This window comes from Podarcis melisellensis (genome assembly GCF_964234715.1).
Source record: "Podarcis melisellensis genome assembly, chromosome: 6".
NCBI classification, from domain to species: Eukaryota; Metazoa; Chordata; class Lepidosauria; order Squamata; family Lacertidae; genus Podarcis; species Podarcis melisellensis.
In genome coordinates this window covers 43,749,636-43,768,331 of record NC_138538.1, presented here as the reverse complement: position 1 = coordinate 43,768,331, position 18,696 = coordinate 43,749,636, and the positions used below count along the sequence as shown (strand labels likewise).

The 18,696-nt window shown below is 46.6% G+C and overlaps 1 protein-coding gene across 2 annotated transcripts; it reads left to right on the top strand.

Annotated features, from left to right (window-relative positions):
* Positions 1-1,464: 1,464 nt before the first annotated feature.
* On the top strand, positions 1,465-16,992 carry ZNF76 (zinc finger protein 76). Of its 2 annotated transcripts, XM_081914596.1 has the most exons (14): positions 1,465-1,610; positions 3,263-3,398; positions 3,935-4,015; positions 5,189-5,266; positions 6,479-6,681; positions 6,977-7,093; positions 7,659-7,734; positions 8,010-8,135; positions 8,842-9,021; positions 9,735-9,965; positions 10,328-10,455; positions 11,096-11,251; positions 11,337-11,450; positions 16,658-16,992. In XM_081914596.1, exons 2-14 carry the CDS (start codon positions 3,287-3,289, stop codon positions 16,760-16,762), a joined length of 1,707 nt encoding a protein of 568 aa, XP_081770722.1. In that variant the 5' UTR covers positions 1,465-1,610; positions 3,263-3,286; the 3' UTR covers positions 16,763-16,992. The 2 variants fall into 2 exon arrangements, with proteins under 2 accessions (XP_081770722.1, XP_081770723.1); XM_081914597.1 differs by lacking the exon at positions 8,842-9,021.
* Positions 16,993-18,696: the final 1,704 nt, after the last annotated feature.

Here is an 18,696-nt window from a genome sequence, read left to right as displayed (position 1 = left end):
GATGTACCATATAGCCATCATGACTAGTAGCCAGCAAGAAAAATAAATAAAATAAAAGGTATGGGGAAACAATAGGGCTGTGTGTGGAAGAGAAAGATGGTTTTTCTAATGCTTGGCACAGGGTTCATTTAAAGAGCTGGAGAAGAGCTCCACCACTTTAATCAGAGCTGTCTCCAGGATTTGGGGGGGCAGGGGCTCTTGGTTCTGGTACCCTCAACAGAGCACTCCCTAACTTGAAAAGGTGGAACATGCTGAGAATTCTTTTAAGCTGTGCCTGATCTTTTTGAATACTCTGTGTGCAGTGAAATGGTAGCACTGTTAAGACCATGAGTAGGCAAACTAAGGCCCAGGGGCCGGATGCGGCCCAATCGCCTTATCAATCTGGCCATTGGACGGTCCTGGAATCAGTGTTTTTTCATGAGTAGAATGTGTCCTTTTATTTTAAATGCATCTCTGGGTTATTTGTGGGGCATAGGAATTCGTTCATTTTTTCCCTTCAGAATATAGTCCGCCCCCCGCCCCAGGTTTGAGGGACAGTGGACTGGCCCCCTGCTGAAAAAGTTTGCTGACCCCTGGTTAAGACACTACAAGTGGTTTGTAGTGAGGTTTACAGTGAGGAAAGTGCTTCTTTCAGTAGAATAAATGAGTCCTAAAAGGTACACAAAACAGTACATGCATGGAAAGGGAGGGGAGTAGAGCCACTTGTCACCAGTGGCACTTATCTCATGAGTGCCCATGGCACTTAGAATTGTAGTTCGAAAGGACCCCGAAGGGTAATCTAGGCCAACCCTCTGCAATGCAGGAATCTCAGCTCAAGCTTGACTGCTTAGAGTCCACCATATAGCTCTCTCAAAAAATAAATGTCATTTGGGAAGGAAAATCGAATTTTTCCAACAAAAATACTTTGTGGCTTGAAGAAGATTTCTTTGCAACACAATCACTATCTTAAAACTAAGCCCAGGGCTGAGCGCTGAGGTGGTAAAACTTCCTGACCGCACCAAATAATTCAGGGTGGTAAAAACAAGAAAGGAATTATGAGCTAATCCAGCGGCATCTTCACCAAATCAGGTGAATGGGCATTAAAATGTGAAATGGCAAATGCCTCTTCAATAATTTCTCCTTTAATACCACTTCCCACCATATGATGTGAACTAATTGAAAATAAAATCACAAGAGCAAATTTCCGGTGTGGTGTCCGCTGTGCGATTCTTGCCGTTACCAAGACACAGGAACTCGATCTGTGGTTTCGCCACGTGGCCAGCAGAGGGAGCCGCTCGCCCACGACTTCGCTTCCTTTCGAGGCATACAGTACTTTGTTTTGGTCGCACCTGCAAAGGTGGGTATATAAATAGAAGGAAGGGCAGATGCTTCGCCGGGATATCTGCGCATGCCGAAGAATCCGGGGCATGCGCACTAGCAAGCACCGTGGAGTCTTTGCTTTCCTTTTCCGGGATTTGGAAGCGACCTTGGCGGAGCCCCGGAACCTGGATAACAAAAACGACGAGCAGGTTGGGGAAGCTGGATAAAGCTTCGTCATACAGGTTGCAGGGCAGGTGGCTGCGGGCGAGCCTGGTGCATGGCGGTCAGGCGGCGGACTCGGCCCTCAACAGGTCGGTGCCGGCAGGGAGGAGATGGGGAGATGCTCATGGTGGGGGGGGGGGTGGATTTCCATCTGCTCCGCCGATACGCTGCACCCTGGGAGAGAAAGAGGGGGCGCCCCCGGGTCCCCTCCACCAGCAGGGCCCCCATTGCCCCCTCCTATGTCCCAGAGCCCTCCTTTTTTGCACGACTTACCCCTCAGATTCCTGCCCCGCTTTCTTTTTTTCCCTTCCCGGACGCCTTGCAACAGCTGCTTGGCAGGCAGAAATTCGAGTGGAGATCTCCCCGACTGTGTGGGGAAGCTGTACCTGTTGGGTTTCTGCCTGCCTAAATCAGAGGAGCTCTTTCTCCATGGAGGGGACTGTAGATGGCGTTCGGGACCCCTTTCCAACTCTACCATTCTGTGGCTCCCTTTTCTGGGAGGGCTCTTGCGTGCAAGCAGAGATGAAGTGACCTGATCATTTTCCATCAAGCGTGCTGCGTGCTGGTAAAATGTATGGCCAGGAAAAGAAAAAAATGACCACAGATGGTTTTCTGTGGAATACCTCCCAGCTCCTTTCCCGATTGGTAAAATCTCTCCCAGTTCAGCATCCCTCACCTACGTGGAGCCCCAGTATATCTCTTCAATCCAAATGCTAACACTTCAACCGTGTTTTAGGTTTGGTTGCTGAACCCTCATCTATAACCATTGGTCTGTTAATGTACAATACCATTTGTACCACAAGAGCCCTGCTAGTAAAATTTTAGAGAATACATTGGTCAACAGAATTCACCAAATCAGTTCTGTCATTTCCCTCTTTCCTAAAGCTTTTCACAAAAAAGTAAAGCTTCATTTCAAGTTCTGTTGATCCTATTGTATGTTTAAGCAAAAAATATGGAATGATGCCCTTCAGGAGGCTACTTAGCAAATGCCAGTTATTTTCCTGGCAACAGGAAAGGGGAGAGGAACACAAATGTATAAAGAGCAAAAAAAAAAAAAAAAAAAGGTTTTTGTAGCTCCATGGCAGATCATGCAGAATGTCCCAGGTTCATTCAATATATGGCATCACCATATAGGCCTGGGAAAGACCTCAGCCCCTGAAACCCATGGAGAACCACTGCCAGTCAATTTAGAAATCCAGAGCGAGATTGTCAGACTCTATAAGGCAGCTTTTTGTGTCCCAAATTATGGAACAGTAACAGAAAGGAGACTACTTGCAATGCTAGCCCCAGTTTCTTCCAGTTGTATACCAAAGGTTTCACCACAGGAGGTGTGGGGGTAGTTGAAATGGCTTAACTGACCAGATTCTGTATGCAGACTGCCAGTTCATCACTCCAGACTGAAGTTGGTCCTATGCAATTATTGTCTTTCATGGGTCTAAGGGTGTAGTTGTGCCAGTTTATGGACCAAGAGATTTTGACAAGTCAGTAAAGCTGCAGTCTCATGTTTACAACATTGGCCAGCCAGATATCTTTGGGGGAAACTACAAGTAGGACATGAAGCCAACAGTACTCCCCTGTTATTTGACCCGTATCAGAGGTAGGCTGTATCCGAACATGGAGATTTGTCATGATGAATAGCCTTTGGTAGACTTACAAATCCTGTCCAAAGAATTCTACTCGGATTACTTTTTATATAAATGTGAAGAAGAAGTTTATATATAACTTGCTGTTTATGTTTTAGTTCTAACATGGAGAACCATCTTATATGTGGAATACATGTCTAAGGAGCCACCACCAGAGCGCAATGGAGAGCTTTGGCTTACAGGCAATGACCCTTTCTGATGGAACAACAGCCTATGTTCAGCAAGATGCTAATGGTGAGTAACTTTGGTGCTGTAGTGGCTGCCTTCTTGTGGTTGGTGAGATTGGGACTGATCCAACCATATGATTAATGTTCAAAGCACTACACATGCAGGAAGATATTTGGACATATACACTAGGTTAAAATATTTTGTTGGACAAAATTATAGTGGACAAAAATGTTTGGGTTTTTCTATAGTTACTGACATGCCAATTCTTGTACCCAAATATCTTATAATGTAGGTAGATATTGGCCATGGTTGCAGTTTTATATATACATACCTGGGCATAAGTCTCATATAACTCATTAAGACTTATTTCTGAGACAATATACTTAGATTGCACTGTGAGGCTGCAGTTCAATTCATGTTGCTTTTGAAATTACCTTGCTTCTGAGTAAACATGCAAAGACTGAGCTTCCGAAAAGCACTTTGCTTTGTAATTATTTTCCTTGATAAGAGATTGTCAGGTGAGCCTGGGTGAACATGTTGAATCTTGTTAACCTGGAGGGCTTTTTCAATGCTATAACAAATTCTCTTGTCATCTGTTTCAGGAGAGAAGTTAATTGAAGGGCAAGTGATTGAACTTGAAGATGGATCCACAGCTTTTGTCCAACAAGTAACATTGCAGAAAGGTTAGGAGTAATAGATGTATACCTACTTCAGAAATTTGGGGAGCTTTCACTGCTTTTTTCTGTTTGCAGTTTTCTCTATGAGTTCAACCTCTTGTGAAATTTGCACCAAGCGGTAGTGCACTTCTCACAGTTAGAGATGCATATTTCAGGTAGAAACTGTAAATCAGCAGGAGGCACACACTCATGTAGAGCAGATAAAATGTGCTGGATTTTAACAGGGCTGCTAATGAGTAAATTTGCCTAAGGGCATCTGTTTTGGACCTGCTTGACACTAATCTTCCGCAAGAATAATATTTTGTGTGTAAGCTGCTGTAGCATTGCTTTGCAATCCTGTTCATGGTTACTTAGAACTGAGATTCATTGAGTTCAGTGGGCTAACTCCCATTTTGGTGTGCCTTGACTTGCAATCCTATTCATACTGTCATGGGGGTACATACCATTGTTTCCACGAGAAAACATGCATAGAATTGAGCTGTTAAGTTTAATCGAATATACATCACAACTTAAATACTCCGAATTTCTTATCTGAGACCCATGTTACACATCATGAGGTAGACAGGCTGTAGATTTCAGCTTGTAGAAATCTGGACTGTACTAATTCTGGTTGGAAGCTGTGTGTCGTTTTCCTTTAATGCTCAGAAGGCAGGAGGCTTCTGAATGCCAGTTGCTGGAAATTGAAGGAGCGAGTGGTCTTGTTTTCACATCCTGCTTGTAGGCTTCCCATTGACACCTGGTTGGCCACTGTGATAACATAATGCTGGATTAGATGAGGCATTGACCTGATCCAACAATCTATTCTTACACCTCCATGTAAAAACTGATACTTTGCATGTAGTCATGTTGTAAAGAAGGGAGAAAGGTTCCTCTCCCTGGTGTCATCATTCATCACATGGAAGAAGCTTTGCAGTGGAAGGAGCATTGAATACTAGCTGTGATAATAGGCTGCATTGCTGCCTTTTTATGCAATTATTTTTTTCCCACTCGTGTCATTGAACTGACATGGACTGGCTTCTCTTCAAGGATTATAGAGCAAGGGCCCTGTAGGCCTTTGAGCAAACCATGGCTAGAATTCTTGAGTTGTTCTTGTCAAGTCAGCTTTGCTAACTTTCTGTTGCGTAACAACCTTACGATGCATGGGTTTTATTTTTGTGTATGTTCTGATTTGTTCTGTAGAGTCCATCACATTTGAAGATGGTCAGCCAGTAGCGTTGGAAGACGGCACTATGGCTTTTATACATCATGCTCCGCAAGGTAACCTTCCTTTCCACATACTAGGTAAAATAATTCGTACACAGTGGGTAGTATTCAATGATAACGAGTCGCTTGATTAAAGGTAATAAATATTACTAACATCAGTTAATTCATTTCAGTGCATCAACTCTGAGTATAACTTAGTTGAATGCAACCCAGTGCTCTAATAAATGTGATCACAGCTGTGTGTGTAGCTATTGGGCTGGACTCAACTAAATTGTTGCACTAGCAGGAGCCAGTGCAACAAGTCCCACTAGCACAATGGGGCTTCATCCTCCCCATATGCCTCCCAGTTGTCTCTGGGGGTTTGGGAAAACTTCAGAACAGTGCATGGGGGGAGGAGATGGGAGCTCATGCTGTTTGGGAAGCAGAAATGCTTGTGCTAACAGAACGGTCATAATACTGCGACACTGAATTCCTCCCATAGCCTTTTTAAACTTATACCTCTGTGACTTAGAATATTTATTGTTACTTCACCCTGAGTCAAGTCATAAAACAATTCAGGTTAGTGATGAAAAAAGAGAGCTCTGAAGGAAACTCTCAGGGGGGGAATCAGATGTGCAGAGAGATGGTGTGGCTCTTTGCATCACTGCCAAACCTTGAGTTGGAGAAGAGAAAGAGTCGGCTCAAGAGCTCTCTTCTCCCCTCTCTCAGGATCAATCCTGATTTGGAGAGATAATTGAAGACTACCCTTGACTGGTTTGGATGTCATGGTAAATGGTGGTTTAAGGAAACTAGGTAACTTTCTGTTAAGAGTTGGAAGGGCAAGTGCTTGAGCATATCACTCACTCTTGATGCTTCACAGTATGGTTTGGTAACAGGGAATGTGTTCTGTTTCAGTATCTTATCAAATCCTTTCCCTGTAGCCATACAAAATCGTCCTATCCAGATTGACAAATAACTACCAAGCAAGTAGATTGTTCCTTATTGCTCTGCAAACAATTCAAGGATGTGTGGAAATCATTCTGTGGTGATTGTATAATGATTCCACACATCTTTTGATTGTGGAATGTGTTTCATGTTGCAATTTTCAGCCATAAATAGAGTTGGATTCTATTGGTGTTTGCAATGATTGAATTTTGAACTGCTGTGAAGATTTTGCCATTGATGCTTTTAACTCTTCATCTTTTTGCCAGCTCTAAATGATCAAGAGGTAGATAAGTAGCAATTAGAGCTGACATGTGCTACTACAGTGTTTGTGGTCCCCTCCAGAGGGTTATGACCCCAACACCTTAGAAGCAATCCAGCTGGAAGATGGATCCACAGCTTTCATTCATCGCCCTGTCTCCCTGTCAGTGGGCAGCACCACACTGACAGTGCAAGCAGATGTGGGACTGGAGGAATTGGCTGTAGGAGAGAAAGATGATTCCTTTGAACTTGATTCCATTACTGCCCTCAAAGACTATGCCAGTAAGGTGAGGATATTATTCTGCTTCTGTGGAAGATTCAAATCATCCTGCTTTGTGATTCTGCAAACAGAATGAAATACCAAGTTTCTAGAATGATATAAAAGTACTAAATGTATTTATTTGAAGCATTTATATTTTGCCTCTCCATCAGCATTGGCCCCCAATATCTGGCACTCGCCGCATCAATTCTCCTTGTCCTGGTGACATGACTCCACTTTGAGAGTATGTGTGTTCGTAGCAGATGGAATGGTGACTTGCAAGACTTCTTCAAGCTTAACTTCTTCTTTATGTTGCTTGGCAGGGCTTCCACGAGGAGGAAGTGGAGAGCAATGGGAAGGAACCAAAGGTTCCTGATAGAGTTTACCGCTGTGGTCACAGTGGTTGTAGCCGCCTCTTTACCACATCTCATCATTTGAAGGTAAGTCATCGTCGTAAGCTCACAATGTTGCCTTTTAGAGGACTAAAATCAATTTTATAATGAATGATTTTAGAGTGTTGTTTGTACTGTGCTTTTGTACTGTTTTATTTTTGTTAGCCGCCCTGAGCCCGGCTTTGGCTGGGGAGGGCGGGATATAAATAAAATTTATTATTATTATTATTATTAAAAGCTCTGCTGTACCTATAATGGGAAACCATTGATGCTGTGGAAGAGACAGTAATTCACCAGTGCAAGCTTTAAAAAAATATTCTTTTGGAATAGTTTTTAAGAGGCTGGATCTGATGCAGTGATGCCAAAGAGAGCCTGGGTACAAACCTCTTCTCAGCCTCTATATTTTAAATTTTAATCCGTTTTAGTATTTTCACTTTTTGTACGTTTTAAGGTAATGCTGTATTTCCCCCCTGTTTTTCTTGTTTCACCTTTTTGTAAACAGCTTAGGTTTTTTCAGTCAAGTGGTGTATACATTTTATGAAATAATTAAAGATAAATATTCCAAATTGGAATCGCCCCATTCAGTTCACCTGAGCCTTCGCTGTCTTCACAGGTGCATGAGCGGGTTCATACAGGTGATCGTCCATACAGATGTGACTTCTCAAGCTGTGGGAAAACCTTTACTACAGGTAATGTGTATCAAGGACAAAAGATGATCTTGTTCAAGTGGAGTTATGCAGGTCTGAGAAGGAAGATCCAAATGTAGCAAGCTGAGGACTATTGAGCCTAAATGGATAACGAAATTGAACTAAGTACAAGGTATAGTTCCTGGTGACTCAAGCTATTTAGCTTACCCGAAACTTCTAAAATCAGTGTGCTGCATTTTGGGTAGTCTTTTGGAGTTGCTGTGCTGCTTGCACCATCTTGCCATGCTGCTAACCTTGCATAGCCTTTTCCCTTGAAGGTTATAGCCTGAAGAGTCATGTGAGAACCCACACGGGTGAGAAGCCCTACAAGTGTCCAGAAGATTTATGCACCAAAGCCTTCAAGACTTCTGGTGACCTGCAAAAACATATCCGGACACATACCGGTATGTCCCAAAGTGTTTATTATTTTAATTTGGGACCAGCCCAGAGCAGAAATCTAAACTGGGGGAGGGGGGGTGAGACAAACCCAAATACTCCAGAAAGAGGCAAAAGGGCTACTAATCTTTTTTTGTCCAGATTCTGTACCAAATAATTCCGTAATTTTAATCTAGAATAAATTATGCAGACTTATATAAGTGTATTTTATTTATATAATTTTTAGTATGGGATTTGCAGGCACCATTTATCAGCTCATTTCCCCTGCTCAGCACTTCCCAAGTATAACAGTTAGCTGATTGGCATACACTTTTCTGTTTTTGCCCACATGGTTTGATTTCAAACTGTGTGGGCGAAAATAGGTCACCGAATGTCATGTGACCTGAAGGGACTGATACCCACCTGCCAAACTTGTCCCTCGGGTGTGTGTGGATCCAGCTCCATACCCCTGATCTAGAATGTGGCACTGTTCAGGTTGTAGCTGCCTAAGGGAAAATGATGGAGGGCCTTTCAAGCTGTCATGCTCATACTAGCTTCACATACGGCAGTTGACTCTTTGGCACTATAATGAAGATGGAAGACCTCTGCCCAGCCTGGCAAGGTAACATTCTCACAATTACAGTGTGTATATATATTGTGCACTTAAAGGCATGTCTTAAAATGTCAGTGCTATCACAGGCTTGCTAAGGATGCCTTCTCTCTCTTCCCCTGAAGGTGAGAGGCCTTTCAGGTGCCCTTTTGAGGGCTGTGGCCGCTCGTTCACCACCTCAAATATACGGAAGGTCCACATCCGGACACACACTGGTGAGCGACCATATATGTGCCCAGAGCACAACTGTGGGAGAGGGTTCACTAGTGCCACCAACTTCAAAAACCACATGAGAATCCATACAGGTAATATTTGTGTGTGTGTGTGTATCTTAATTTTCATATTTCATTAATGGGAAACACCATACAGGCAATCCTCAGCGTGGTATACTTTCACAATCTGTGGGGGTGGTGTCACTTGGTTGAACTTTATTATGTGTAACGCACCATCCCAGTGACACATTACTGCATTGGGGGGATTAACATGGAAACTATAGTGTGCTTGCTTGCTTGAACCAGTTGTCATCTGTAAGATGGCCAGTTAAAAGAAAATGTGTATTGAACTACTAAAAACAAGTAGAGTGAGATTTGAAGCCCCCTTCCCAATTGCTTAAAGTACTCTTGCAGTGTAATCCTATACCTTTTTGAAAGTAAACCCCACTACAGTGGTATCTCGGGTTACATACGCTTCAGGTTACATACGCTTCAGGTTACAGACTCCGCTAACGCAGAAATAGTGCTTCAGGTTAAGAACTTTGCTTCAGGATAAGAACAGAAATCGTGGTCCGGCGGCGCGGCGGCAGCAGGAGGCCCCATTAGCTAAAGTGGTGCTTCAGGTTAAGAACAGTTTCAGGTTAAGAACAGACCTCAGGAACGAATTAAGTACTTAACCCGAGGTACCACTGTATATTTAATGGGGCTTATTACCTAGCAAGTGTGTTCTGGGATTGCAGCCTTTGCTTTATGCCACAAAGTGAGAGATACCCATTCCTTTATATTTCCTCCTCCTTATTTCCCAGGGGAGAAGCCATATGCATGCCTGGTGCCAGGCTGTGGGAAGCGCTTCACTGAATATTCTAGCCTTTACAAACACCACGTGGTTCACACACACTGCAAGCCATACACCTGCAACACCTGCAGCAAAACTTACCGCCAGACCTCTACGTTGGCTATGCACAAGCGCACTGTGCATGGAGAGCTGGAAGCTACAGAAGAGAGTGAACAGGCCCTCTATGAGCAGCAGATGAGAAGTGAGTAGGCACTAGAGTTTTGTGGGAAGCTTCATACCTTGAGCCTATATATTCTTGTCGTTTCCTGGCTCATTGCCATGCTTCCTTGTGCTTCCTTGTCCTTAAATCAGGCTTCCTCAACCTTGGCCCTCCACATGTTTTGAGACTACAATTCCCATCATCCCTGACCACCGGTCCTGCTAGCTAGGGATCGTGGGAGTTGTAGGCCAAAAAACATCTGGAGGGCCAAGATTGAGGAAGCCTGCCTTAAATGCTCCCTTCTGCTCCCGCCTTACCTTCAGATAACTTTTTCAAGGCTGTTTCAATGCACTCTGCTGCTCAAGTAGAGCACTCTGCTGAATCTCCTTTCCTTGTTCTCCCAGTTGCCACGTTTGATAGGCCTTCACTGAAACACCAGTGTATTGTTTCTGTGAAGGTGGAACACGAGGAGGAGCAGGAGGATTGCAGGGCTGTGCCAGTGACTCTCGTATCTCAGGATGGAGCAGAGCAGGTATGGAGTCTGCAGAACTTGAAACTAAATCCACAGAGGTAACAACTCTCTGGTTTTGTTACCTAGGACAGGTCAGATAATCTTTACCCTGAAAATGCCCTAATCCTAAACATTGGCTATAGTACATCTGCATGCAACATCTACTTAAATCATGTTAGCCCCATCCTTGGTACTTAGTTGGACAAGGGTTCTAATCACACCAGTTTGGGTGAATGAACATTGCAGAGCAGGGTTTTATTTATCTGTTTGTTTCATAAAATACATACACCATACACTTGATTGTAAAATAAACCCCTCAAAATGGTGAATATCACAGAGCCTGGGATAGCCCCACATTGGACAAAAATTCCTGCATTGCAAGGGGTTGACTAGATACCTCTCATGGTCCTTTTCAGCATTACAATTCTATTACTCTATTACCATATCTTCCTATTAGTGGTGATGTAATCCAGTTTTTCACCATTTGCGTATGCAAGGAACGTTATGATTTCAGGTGAAGAACATGCCTGTGTGAATGAGCTTTTTGTCACTTTGCTACTTCTATTCCCCATGCTCCCAGCCCATGAATCGGCTTGAATCTTTTCTTTTTAATCTGCAGCCTGTAATTTGGCCTGACTGCATTTTCACCTGCTCTTTGCAGGTCCGTCTGTCTCCTGAAGACTTGCAAGTACTAGGCTGTGATATCACCATGCTAACACAGAATGGCACAACAGTATCGGTACCCCAGGAAGATATTTCAGCAAATGGTACAAATGTCCTGACTATGATTGGCGCCGATGGGACTGAAATACATCCGGTACTCATTTCTTCTAAAACCTTTGACATAGTCTGGGAAAGTGTTTTTTTTAATATAATGGTTGTGCTGATGTGATACTTTTCAGGTTACACTAGTCACTTCTGGGACAAAGGCATCCAAGGATTTGCCCACAGCATCCATCCATCACCAGCAGCTGACAGTGCTAGCAACAGCAAAGGACACTTATATTGCAGTTCAGGTACAGTGGTGCCCCGCTAGACGAATGCCTCGCAAGACGAAAAACCCGCAAGACGAAAGGGTTTTTCGGTTTTTGCGACGCTTCGCTAGACGATTTTCCCTATGGGCTTGCATCGCAAGACGAAAGCCCATAGGGAAATCTCGGGGACCTTTTTTTAAATGCTGGCGGTGGGGAGCAAAGCCTTCCCCCCCCTCCGGACTTCAGAAGAGGTCCAGGAAGGCCGGCGGGGGCGAAAGGCTTTGCTCCCCACCGCCAGCATTTTAAAAGCGGTCCGGGATAGCAGGGAAGCGCTTCCCGCTATCCCGGACGGCTTTTGAAGGCAGGCAGGGGGGGCAAAGACTTTTGCCCCCCCTGCCTGCCTAACCGGGGGCTTTTAAATCGCCCCGGGACTGTCCGGGGTGATTTAAAAGCCCCCGGACGGCTTTTGAAGCCTCCCCCCGCCGCCCGGCTTCGGGGCATCGTCCCGATGCCGGGCGGTGGGGCAGGAACGCCTCCCCCCGCCGCCCGGCTTCGGGGCATCGTCCCGATGCCGGGCGGTGGGGCAGGAAAGCCTCCCCCAGCCGCCCGGCATCGGAACGATGTCCCGAAGCCGGGCGGCCGGGCAGGAAAGCCTCCCCCAGCCGCCCGGCTTCGGGGCATCATCCCGATGCCGGGCGGTGGGGCAGGAACGCCTCCCCCAGCCGCCCGGCATCGGAACGATGTCCCGATGCCGGGCGGTGGGGCAGGAAAGCCTCCCCCCGCCGCCCGGCTTCGGGGCATCGTCCCGATGCCGGGCGGTGGGGCAGGAAAGCCTCCCCCAGCCGCCCGGCATCGGAACGATGTCCCGAAGCCGGGCGGCCGGGCGGGAAAGCCTCCCCCAGCCGCCCGGCATCGGGGCATCGTCCCGATGCCGGGCGGTGGGGCAGGAACGCCTCCCCCAGCCGCCCGGCATCGGAACGATGTCCCGAAGCCGGGCGGCGGGCGGGAAAGCCTCCCCCCCCCCGCCCGGCTTCGGGGCATCGTCCCGATGCCGGGCGGTGGGGCAGGAAAGCCTCCCCCAGCCGCCCGGCATCGGAACGATGTCCCGAAGCCGGGCGGCCGGGCGGGAAAGCCTCCCCCAGCCGCCCGGCTTCGGGGCATCGTCCCGATGCCGGGCGGTGGGGCAGGAACGCCTCCCCCAGCCGCCCGGCATCGGGGCATCGTCCCGATGCCGGGCGGTGGGGCAGGAACGCCTCCCCCAGCCGCCCGGCATCGGAACGATGTCCCGAAGCCGGGCGGCGGGCGGGAAAGCCTCCCCCCCCGCCCGGCTTCGGGGCATCGTCCCGATGCCGGGCGGTGGGGCAGGAAAGCCTCCCCCAGCCGCCCGGCATCGGAACGATGTCCCGAAGCCGGGCGGCCGGGCGGGAAAGCCTCCCCCAGCCGCCCGGCTTCGGGGCATCGTCCCGATGCCGGGCGGTGGGGCAGGAACGCCTCCCCCAGCCGCCCGGCATCGGGGCATCGTCCCGATGCCGGGCGGTGGGGCAGGAACGCCTCCCCCAGCCGCCCGGCATCGGAACGATGTCCCGAAGCCGGGCGGTGGGCGGGAAAGCCTCCCCCCCCCGCCCGGCTTCGGGGCATCGTCCCGATGCCGGGCGGTGGGGCACGAAAGCCTCCCCCAGCCGCCCGGCATCGGGGCATCGTCCCGATGCCGGGCGGTGGGGCAGGAAAGCCTCCCCCAGCCGCCCGGCTTCGGGGCATCGTCCCGATGCCGGGCGGTGGGGCAGGAACGCCTCCCCCAGCCGCCCGGCTTCGGGGCATCGTCCCGATGCCGGGCGGTGGGGCAGGAACGCCTCCCCCAGCCGCCCGGCATCGGAACGATGTCCCGAAGCCGGGCGGCCGGGCGGGAAAGCCTTTGTCCCCCCTGCCTGCCTTCCCAGGGGCTTTTAAATCGCCCCGGACAGCGGAGAAGTCCTCCGCTGTCCCGGGCGATTTTAAAATGCCGCCCGCCAGAAGAGGTCGGGGGAAGGCTTTTTCCATAGGAACGCATTAATTGATTTTCAATGCATTCCTATGGAAAACCGTGCATCGCAAGACGAAAAACTCGCAAGACGAAGAGACTTGCGGAACGAATTAATTTCGTCTTGCGAGGCACCACTGTATTTCATATACACATCTTGCTTAGAGTTTGCAGGCACAGGTGTTTTTGTCACGTTGGAAGAGAGCCTCTTCTCCCCCTCCCCAAGGATGCATACAGGTGATGAGTCTGACCTCATACTGCCTTACCACTATGCAGCAGAAGCCACATTTTTAGGGCATTGATTGACACAGAGACCAGCCAATCATGAAACTAACTCCTCCTCCTTGGCAGCCCTTGTTTCAGTCACACAGAGCAGGTTTTTAAGTGTAAAAATAATTGAGCACCATACAAATATTTGAGCAGAGAACAATGCAGGCTCTTGAAAAGCTAATCAAACGGGACAGCCAGACTGAAGCATCAGGTGAAGGAGCAACTATTAAAATTCAGTTTGAAACCAGGTACTTGTGTTCTTTGAGGAGTAAAGTGGGAGAGCAGACTTTTTTTTTTTACGTGGTAACTTCCATCTGGGTTTCAGACTTCTTTGTTCCCCATCAATTACGATAAGGAGAAATTGCCTTTCTTGTGAATTTTTGTAGAATGTTTAGGGATTTCAAAGACCACAGAAAGTACTGTATTCTTTTCATCTTGTGATTTTAGGATTTACAAAGAACACAATTAATTGTCATACAGAGCAATATTACTGTATTGGTCTGAATACAGGTTACACTTTCCCCCAAAATCTGGCTTGTATAAAACCTGAGTGCAGCCTATAATCACACTCTTACAGGTAAGGAACCTGTGACTTCAGAGATCTCATTTTGGGGCTGTGATCTCTTTCAGGGACAGCTTATATTCAGAACAGTACCATAAGTAGCTGTCCCTTGTAAGAAGTCAGTCCATTGAGTTAAATGGGGTTTCCTCCCAGGTAACTCTGTATAGCAGCGGTAGGGGCCCTCTGGCCCTGCACCAGGCTTGGTCCACCAGGGGGTCCAATTTGGCTTGTGATTTCCTCCCAAATCATGCCTATCAGCTTATGTAGGACAGGCTTTAATTCTTCATTGGCTGAGCACCCAATTTCCAGCAGGGAACAGGATTGTGCAGCGGGATTGCTTATCATTTGAAAAGCATTAAAGTCCTTTGCCTTCTACTTTAAGTGAGCTGGAGAGGTGGCATCTTAAAGCTGAAAAGGGCTCTTTGAAGCAGTATCCCCACCTCCATTAAACAATTTAAAAAACATAGGGAGGCTGCTTCAAAGAGTGCTTTGACAAAGCTCTTTAAGAGGCTCAGTGCACAGGGGCTGTCTTAAAACTGCAAAGTACTATTCAAAGCAGCTCCCCAAAACCACATTTTAAACATGACTTTTAATAGAAAAGTGTGGGGCTGCTTCAAAGACAGGTTTTGCAAAGGCTTTAAGATAGCCCCTTGCGGTCTTGTTTGAGCCTCTAGGGGCATCAGGGGTTTGAAGGGGGAGCGTGGGGAGACTTGCAAAGTTACAAAAGGGATTTTGATAGGTGGAGGCCTCCACCCTCTCCCAGTTGTGATGCCATAATGACGAGTGGGTAAAATTTGACCAATGAGGTGCATCCTGATCAAGCTGTGACCTGCAGAGCCAAAAAAGGTTCCTCACCCCTGATGTATGGGATAGATGAAGTCAAAGACTATATTCTATGTTCACAGCTGCCTGATTTCCTTTTGTGCCCCTTTTACATTGCTACCTGTTTTTTTCCCCCACCACGCAATCACTTCATTTCCACATAACTTCCTATGCTGTTTCTTCACTTCCCCGTTGAGCTACTTCTGTTTCTGCATATCTACTTCCAAATAATGTGCAGTGGTACTTCGAGTTACAAACGCCTCAGGTTACAAACGCTTCAGGTTACAAATTCCGCTAACCTGGAAGAGTTACTTCGAGTTGAGAACTTTGCCCCAGGATGAGAATGGAAATCGTGTGCTGGCGGCGCAGCAGCAACAAAAGGCCCCATTAGCGAAAGCACGCCTCTAGTTAAGAACAATTTCAGGTTAAGAACGGACCTCCGGAACGAATTAAGTTCGTAACTAGAGGTATCGTTTTATATATATATATATAATGTCTTAAAATAGTTTGTGTGTGACAGAAAGCCAGCAGTGGTTAACTTTGCATCCAATGTTTACTTTGAAAAGTTACGTGTCTTTAATATTATCTTTCTCTCTGCCAAATTGCACTTAGATGCTTGCTTTGTCTTGGAGCCAGTTCGTAGGCCAGAGATTAGCAAGTGGACAGTCCATAACCAAATCCATCTCCTTGGATAATGCTGGTTGGCTCTTCAGTTGCCAGAGACAGAGGGTGTCCAAAAGTGGAGTTAATGATGTCTGTGACAATACGGGGCAGCATCCAGTGAACTTGTTCCACCGGTGCACCATAACCAACCAGTGTTCAGTCTGCAGGCAGAGCTGTTTGTGAATACGTCCCTAGTGCTAATCCATGAACCTGACCATCACTTGTGTGTCTCCTAACCGAATACATATTTTTCCGCCATTTGTGTTCCTTTATTTCACTTGGAAACACTAGGCAACTTCATGCTGTCATTAGGCAGCTTCAGGCAATTGATTTTGGGTGTCATGAAATGTTAGCAGATTGATTATTCTGATTTTTTTATTATTTATTTTTACTGCTAGGGAGGGAAAGAAGTGCTTGTGAGATTTTCTGCCTCAGGCCTCAAAATTATTTGACCTAGGGACGCGGGTGGCGCTGTGGGTAAAACCTCAGCACCTAGGACTTGCTGATCGCAAGGTCGGCGGTTCGAATCCCCGCGGCGGGGTGCGCTCTCGTCGTTCGGTCCCAGCGCCTGCCAACCTAGCAGTTCAAAAGCACTCTTAAATGCAAGTAGATAAATAGGGACCGCTTACCAGCGGGAAGGTAAGCGGCGTTCCATGTGCTGCGCTGGCTCGCCAGATGCAGCTTGTCACGCTGGCCACGTGACCCGGAAGTGTCTGCGGACAGCGCTGGCTCCCGGCCTATAGAGTGAGATGAGCGCACAACCCTAGAGTCTGTCAAGACTGGCCCGTACGGGCAGGGGTACCTTTACCTTTATTAGTCACCATGACTTGGAGCAGTGGGTGGTGGAGATGGGACCACAACTCTATTTAACTGCCAAGCAAACTTGAGAGTGATGCCGTCTTTTTCTTTTTCCAGGTAAAAGAGCAGCAGAGCTCCGATGATGCCATTAGTGTGTCAACCTCAGCAATTCAACAGGATTCTGCAACTCTTAAGGTATCCACATCAAACAGTGGGTGCTGAGACCTCACATGGAGCTGGAGCAACTGAAGCTGGATGGACCGCTGGAGTCTTCAGAACCTCCAACTCAAAAGCCAAGTGATAGGTGCTTATCCTTCTGGACCTGAAGAGAGCCCTTACTATTTGCTGCCATCTGTCCGGCATGAATGAGCTGATAACTGAGAAGCACAGATGGTGAAGTTACATGAACAATTGGATAAGATTTGGTTTAGAAATATTCCTCCTATAAGTGCAACAACTTTCTGAGGTGGCATCCACACTATCATTCTGGACCTTTGTAATTTCTGCTGAACGTTATTGGAGGAAGCACTTGTATTTCATTTCTTGGAGGGCTAGAATGGCCTTCATAAGATTATGGGACTTGCATCGCCGGGGAGATTTATCTCTTTAAAGTTTTTAGCATTAAATGTGTTTTTAGCCATAGAAAGTTCAGGAAAAGGAATTACGGGTAGATGGGTGCTCTCTACTTTCCTTACCTCAGATACATGGGAGCAGAAAGTGTTGGCACAGGAGCGGTCACACACTCTCTGAGAAAAACTGAAATGCACAGTACCGGAGAAGGACAAATATTAATGTGATGGCTGTGCTGTATGCATTTCCTCCCAATTATCGTGGTTGCTTCCCAGTCTCAGCAAGTGAAATAGACTGAAGCAGACGTGCAAAGGAGAAGAAACAGCTTTGTATTAATTACATTTTATTTGCCTCTTTCACTCTCTGAAATAACGGAAGACGCTAAATGTGTATTTAATAAAATTTTGGACTTGATGTTTTTGATTATCTCAGCAGTTGCCTGGACTTCCTTATTAAGGAATTGAGACGCGAAGCAGAATGTGCCTACATCCCAGGTCATACTTCACTACAATAAGCTGTAGAAATGTGTGATCAAGTTAAGCAGCCAACAGAGATCCCTACCGATGTTACCATACAGGGTTTTAATCCTGTTGGGTCCCCCTGAATGAGTGACAAGTCAAACAGCATTTCATTCTGTTAGGCTGATCTATTGTTTGAACTGCCTGTGGTTGTGTAGGGGATACTGAATTCCTCCATCTAAATTGGCGTTCTGTTGTTGTAGCATCAGGGAGAAAGTCATCTGTATCACAACAGCCTTAGCCATGACATGTGAACATTGCTCTGAATGGGCAATATGGTGCTTCTTTGTTTTTTATATGTTCATTTTGCATATAGCTCATGCAATTGTATTCTTTTACTCATTTTACTGAGCTGTATTGGTATGAATATAAGAGACACACCCAGCTCAAATAGTACTGCACTGTTCTGTTGCAGTTACAACATGTGCAGTGCTGTCTTTTCAAGCCTCCCTAGACCACAATTGTTTGTTCTTAGAGCACTGCCAGGTGTTCAGGCCTCTTTTTTATCTTTGTATGTTCTTCTGGCATTTAAGTTCTCAGACCAGGTTCATAAACCTGGAACACAAGTTGACCAAAGAGCAAGCAATATTCTGTACTCCAATATTGACACATCCTTTAGATAAAGAACTTTTAAAACTAGTAATCCCATCTACTTTGGGGGGCCCAACTCCCTCAAATATTTTATTGGGGTGTGTATGAAGGGACCTCAGCCCCTAGGAGTCAGCTCTTATGCTACCTACTATATACCATGAAAGCACATTCTTTCCCTCAAAGAATTCTGGGCACTGTAGTTTGTTAAGGGCTGCTGGGAATTGTAATTCCGTAAGGGTGAACTATGGTCCCTAGAATTCTTTGAGGGAAATAGTGCTTTGAATGTGCTTTAAGGGTATATATAGTGTGCAACATAGCCTGAGTTTAACTTTCCCTTCAAGAAATTAAGAGCTGGAGCATCCTCATCTGATGGCCTCTGCTTGGAGACCTCGTACTGCATATTGTAAACTGTCTTGAGTATGCTGAGGGGCAGACAAGATTAAAACAATTTTTTACAACAAAATTATGCCAAGTAGA

Coding starts and splice junctions, on each gene's coding strand:
- ZNF76 (XM_081914596.1), top strand. CDS start 3,287: ATGTGGAATACATGTCTAAGGAGCCACCACCAGAGCGCAATGGAGAGC. Junction 8,136..8,841: donor ACATATCCGGACACATACCG/GTATGTCCCAAA, acceptor CTTCCCCTGAAG/GTGAGAGGCCTTTCAGGTGC. Junction 9,022..9,734: donor CCACATGAGAATCCATACAG/GTAATATTTGTG, acceptor CTTATTTCCCAG/GGGAGAAGCCATATGCATGC.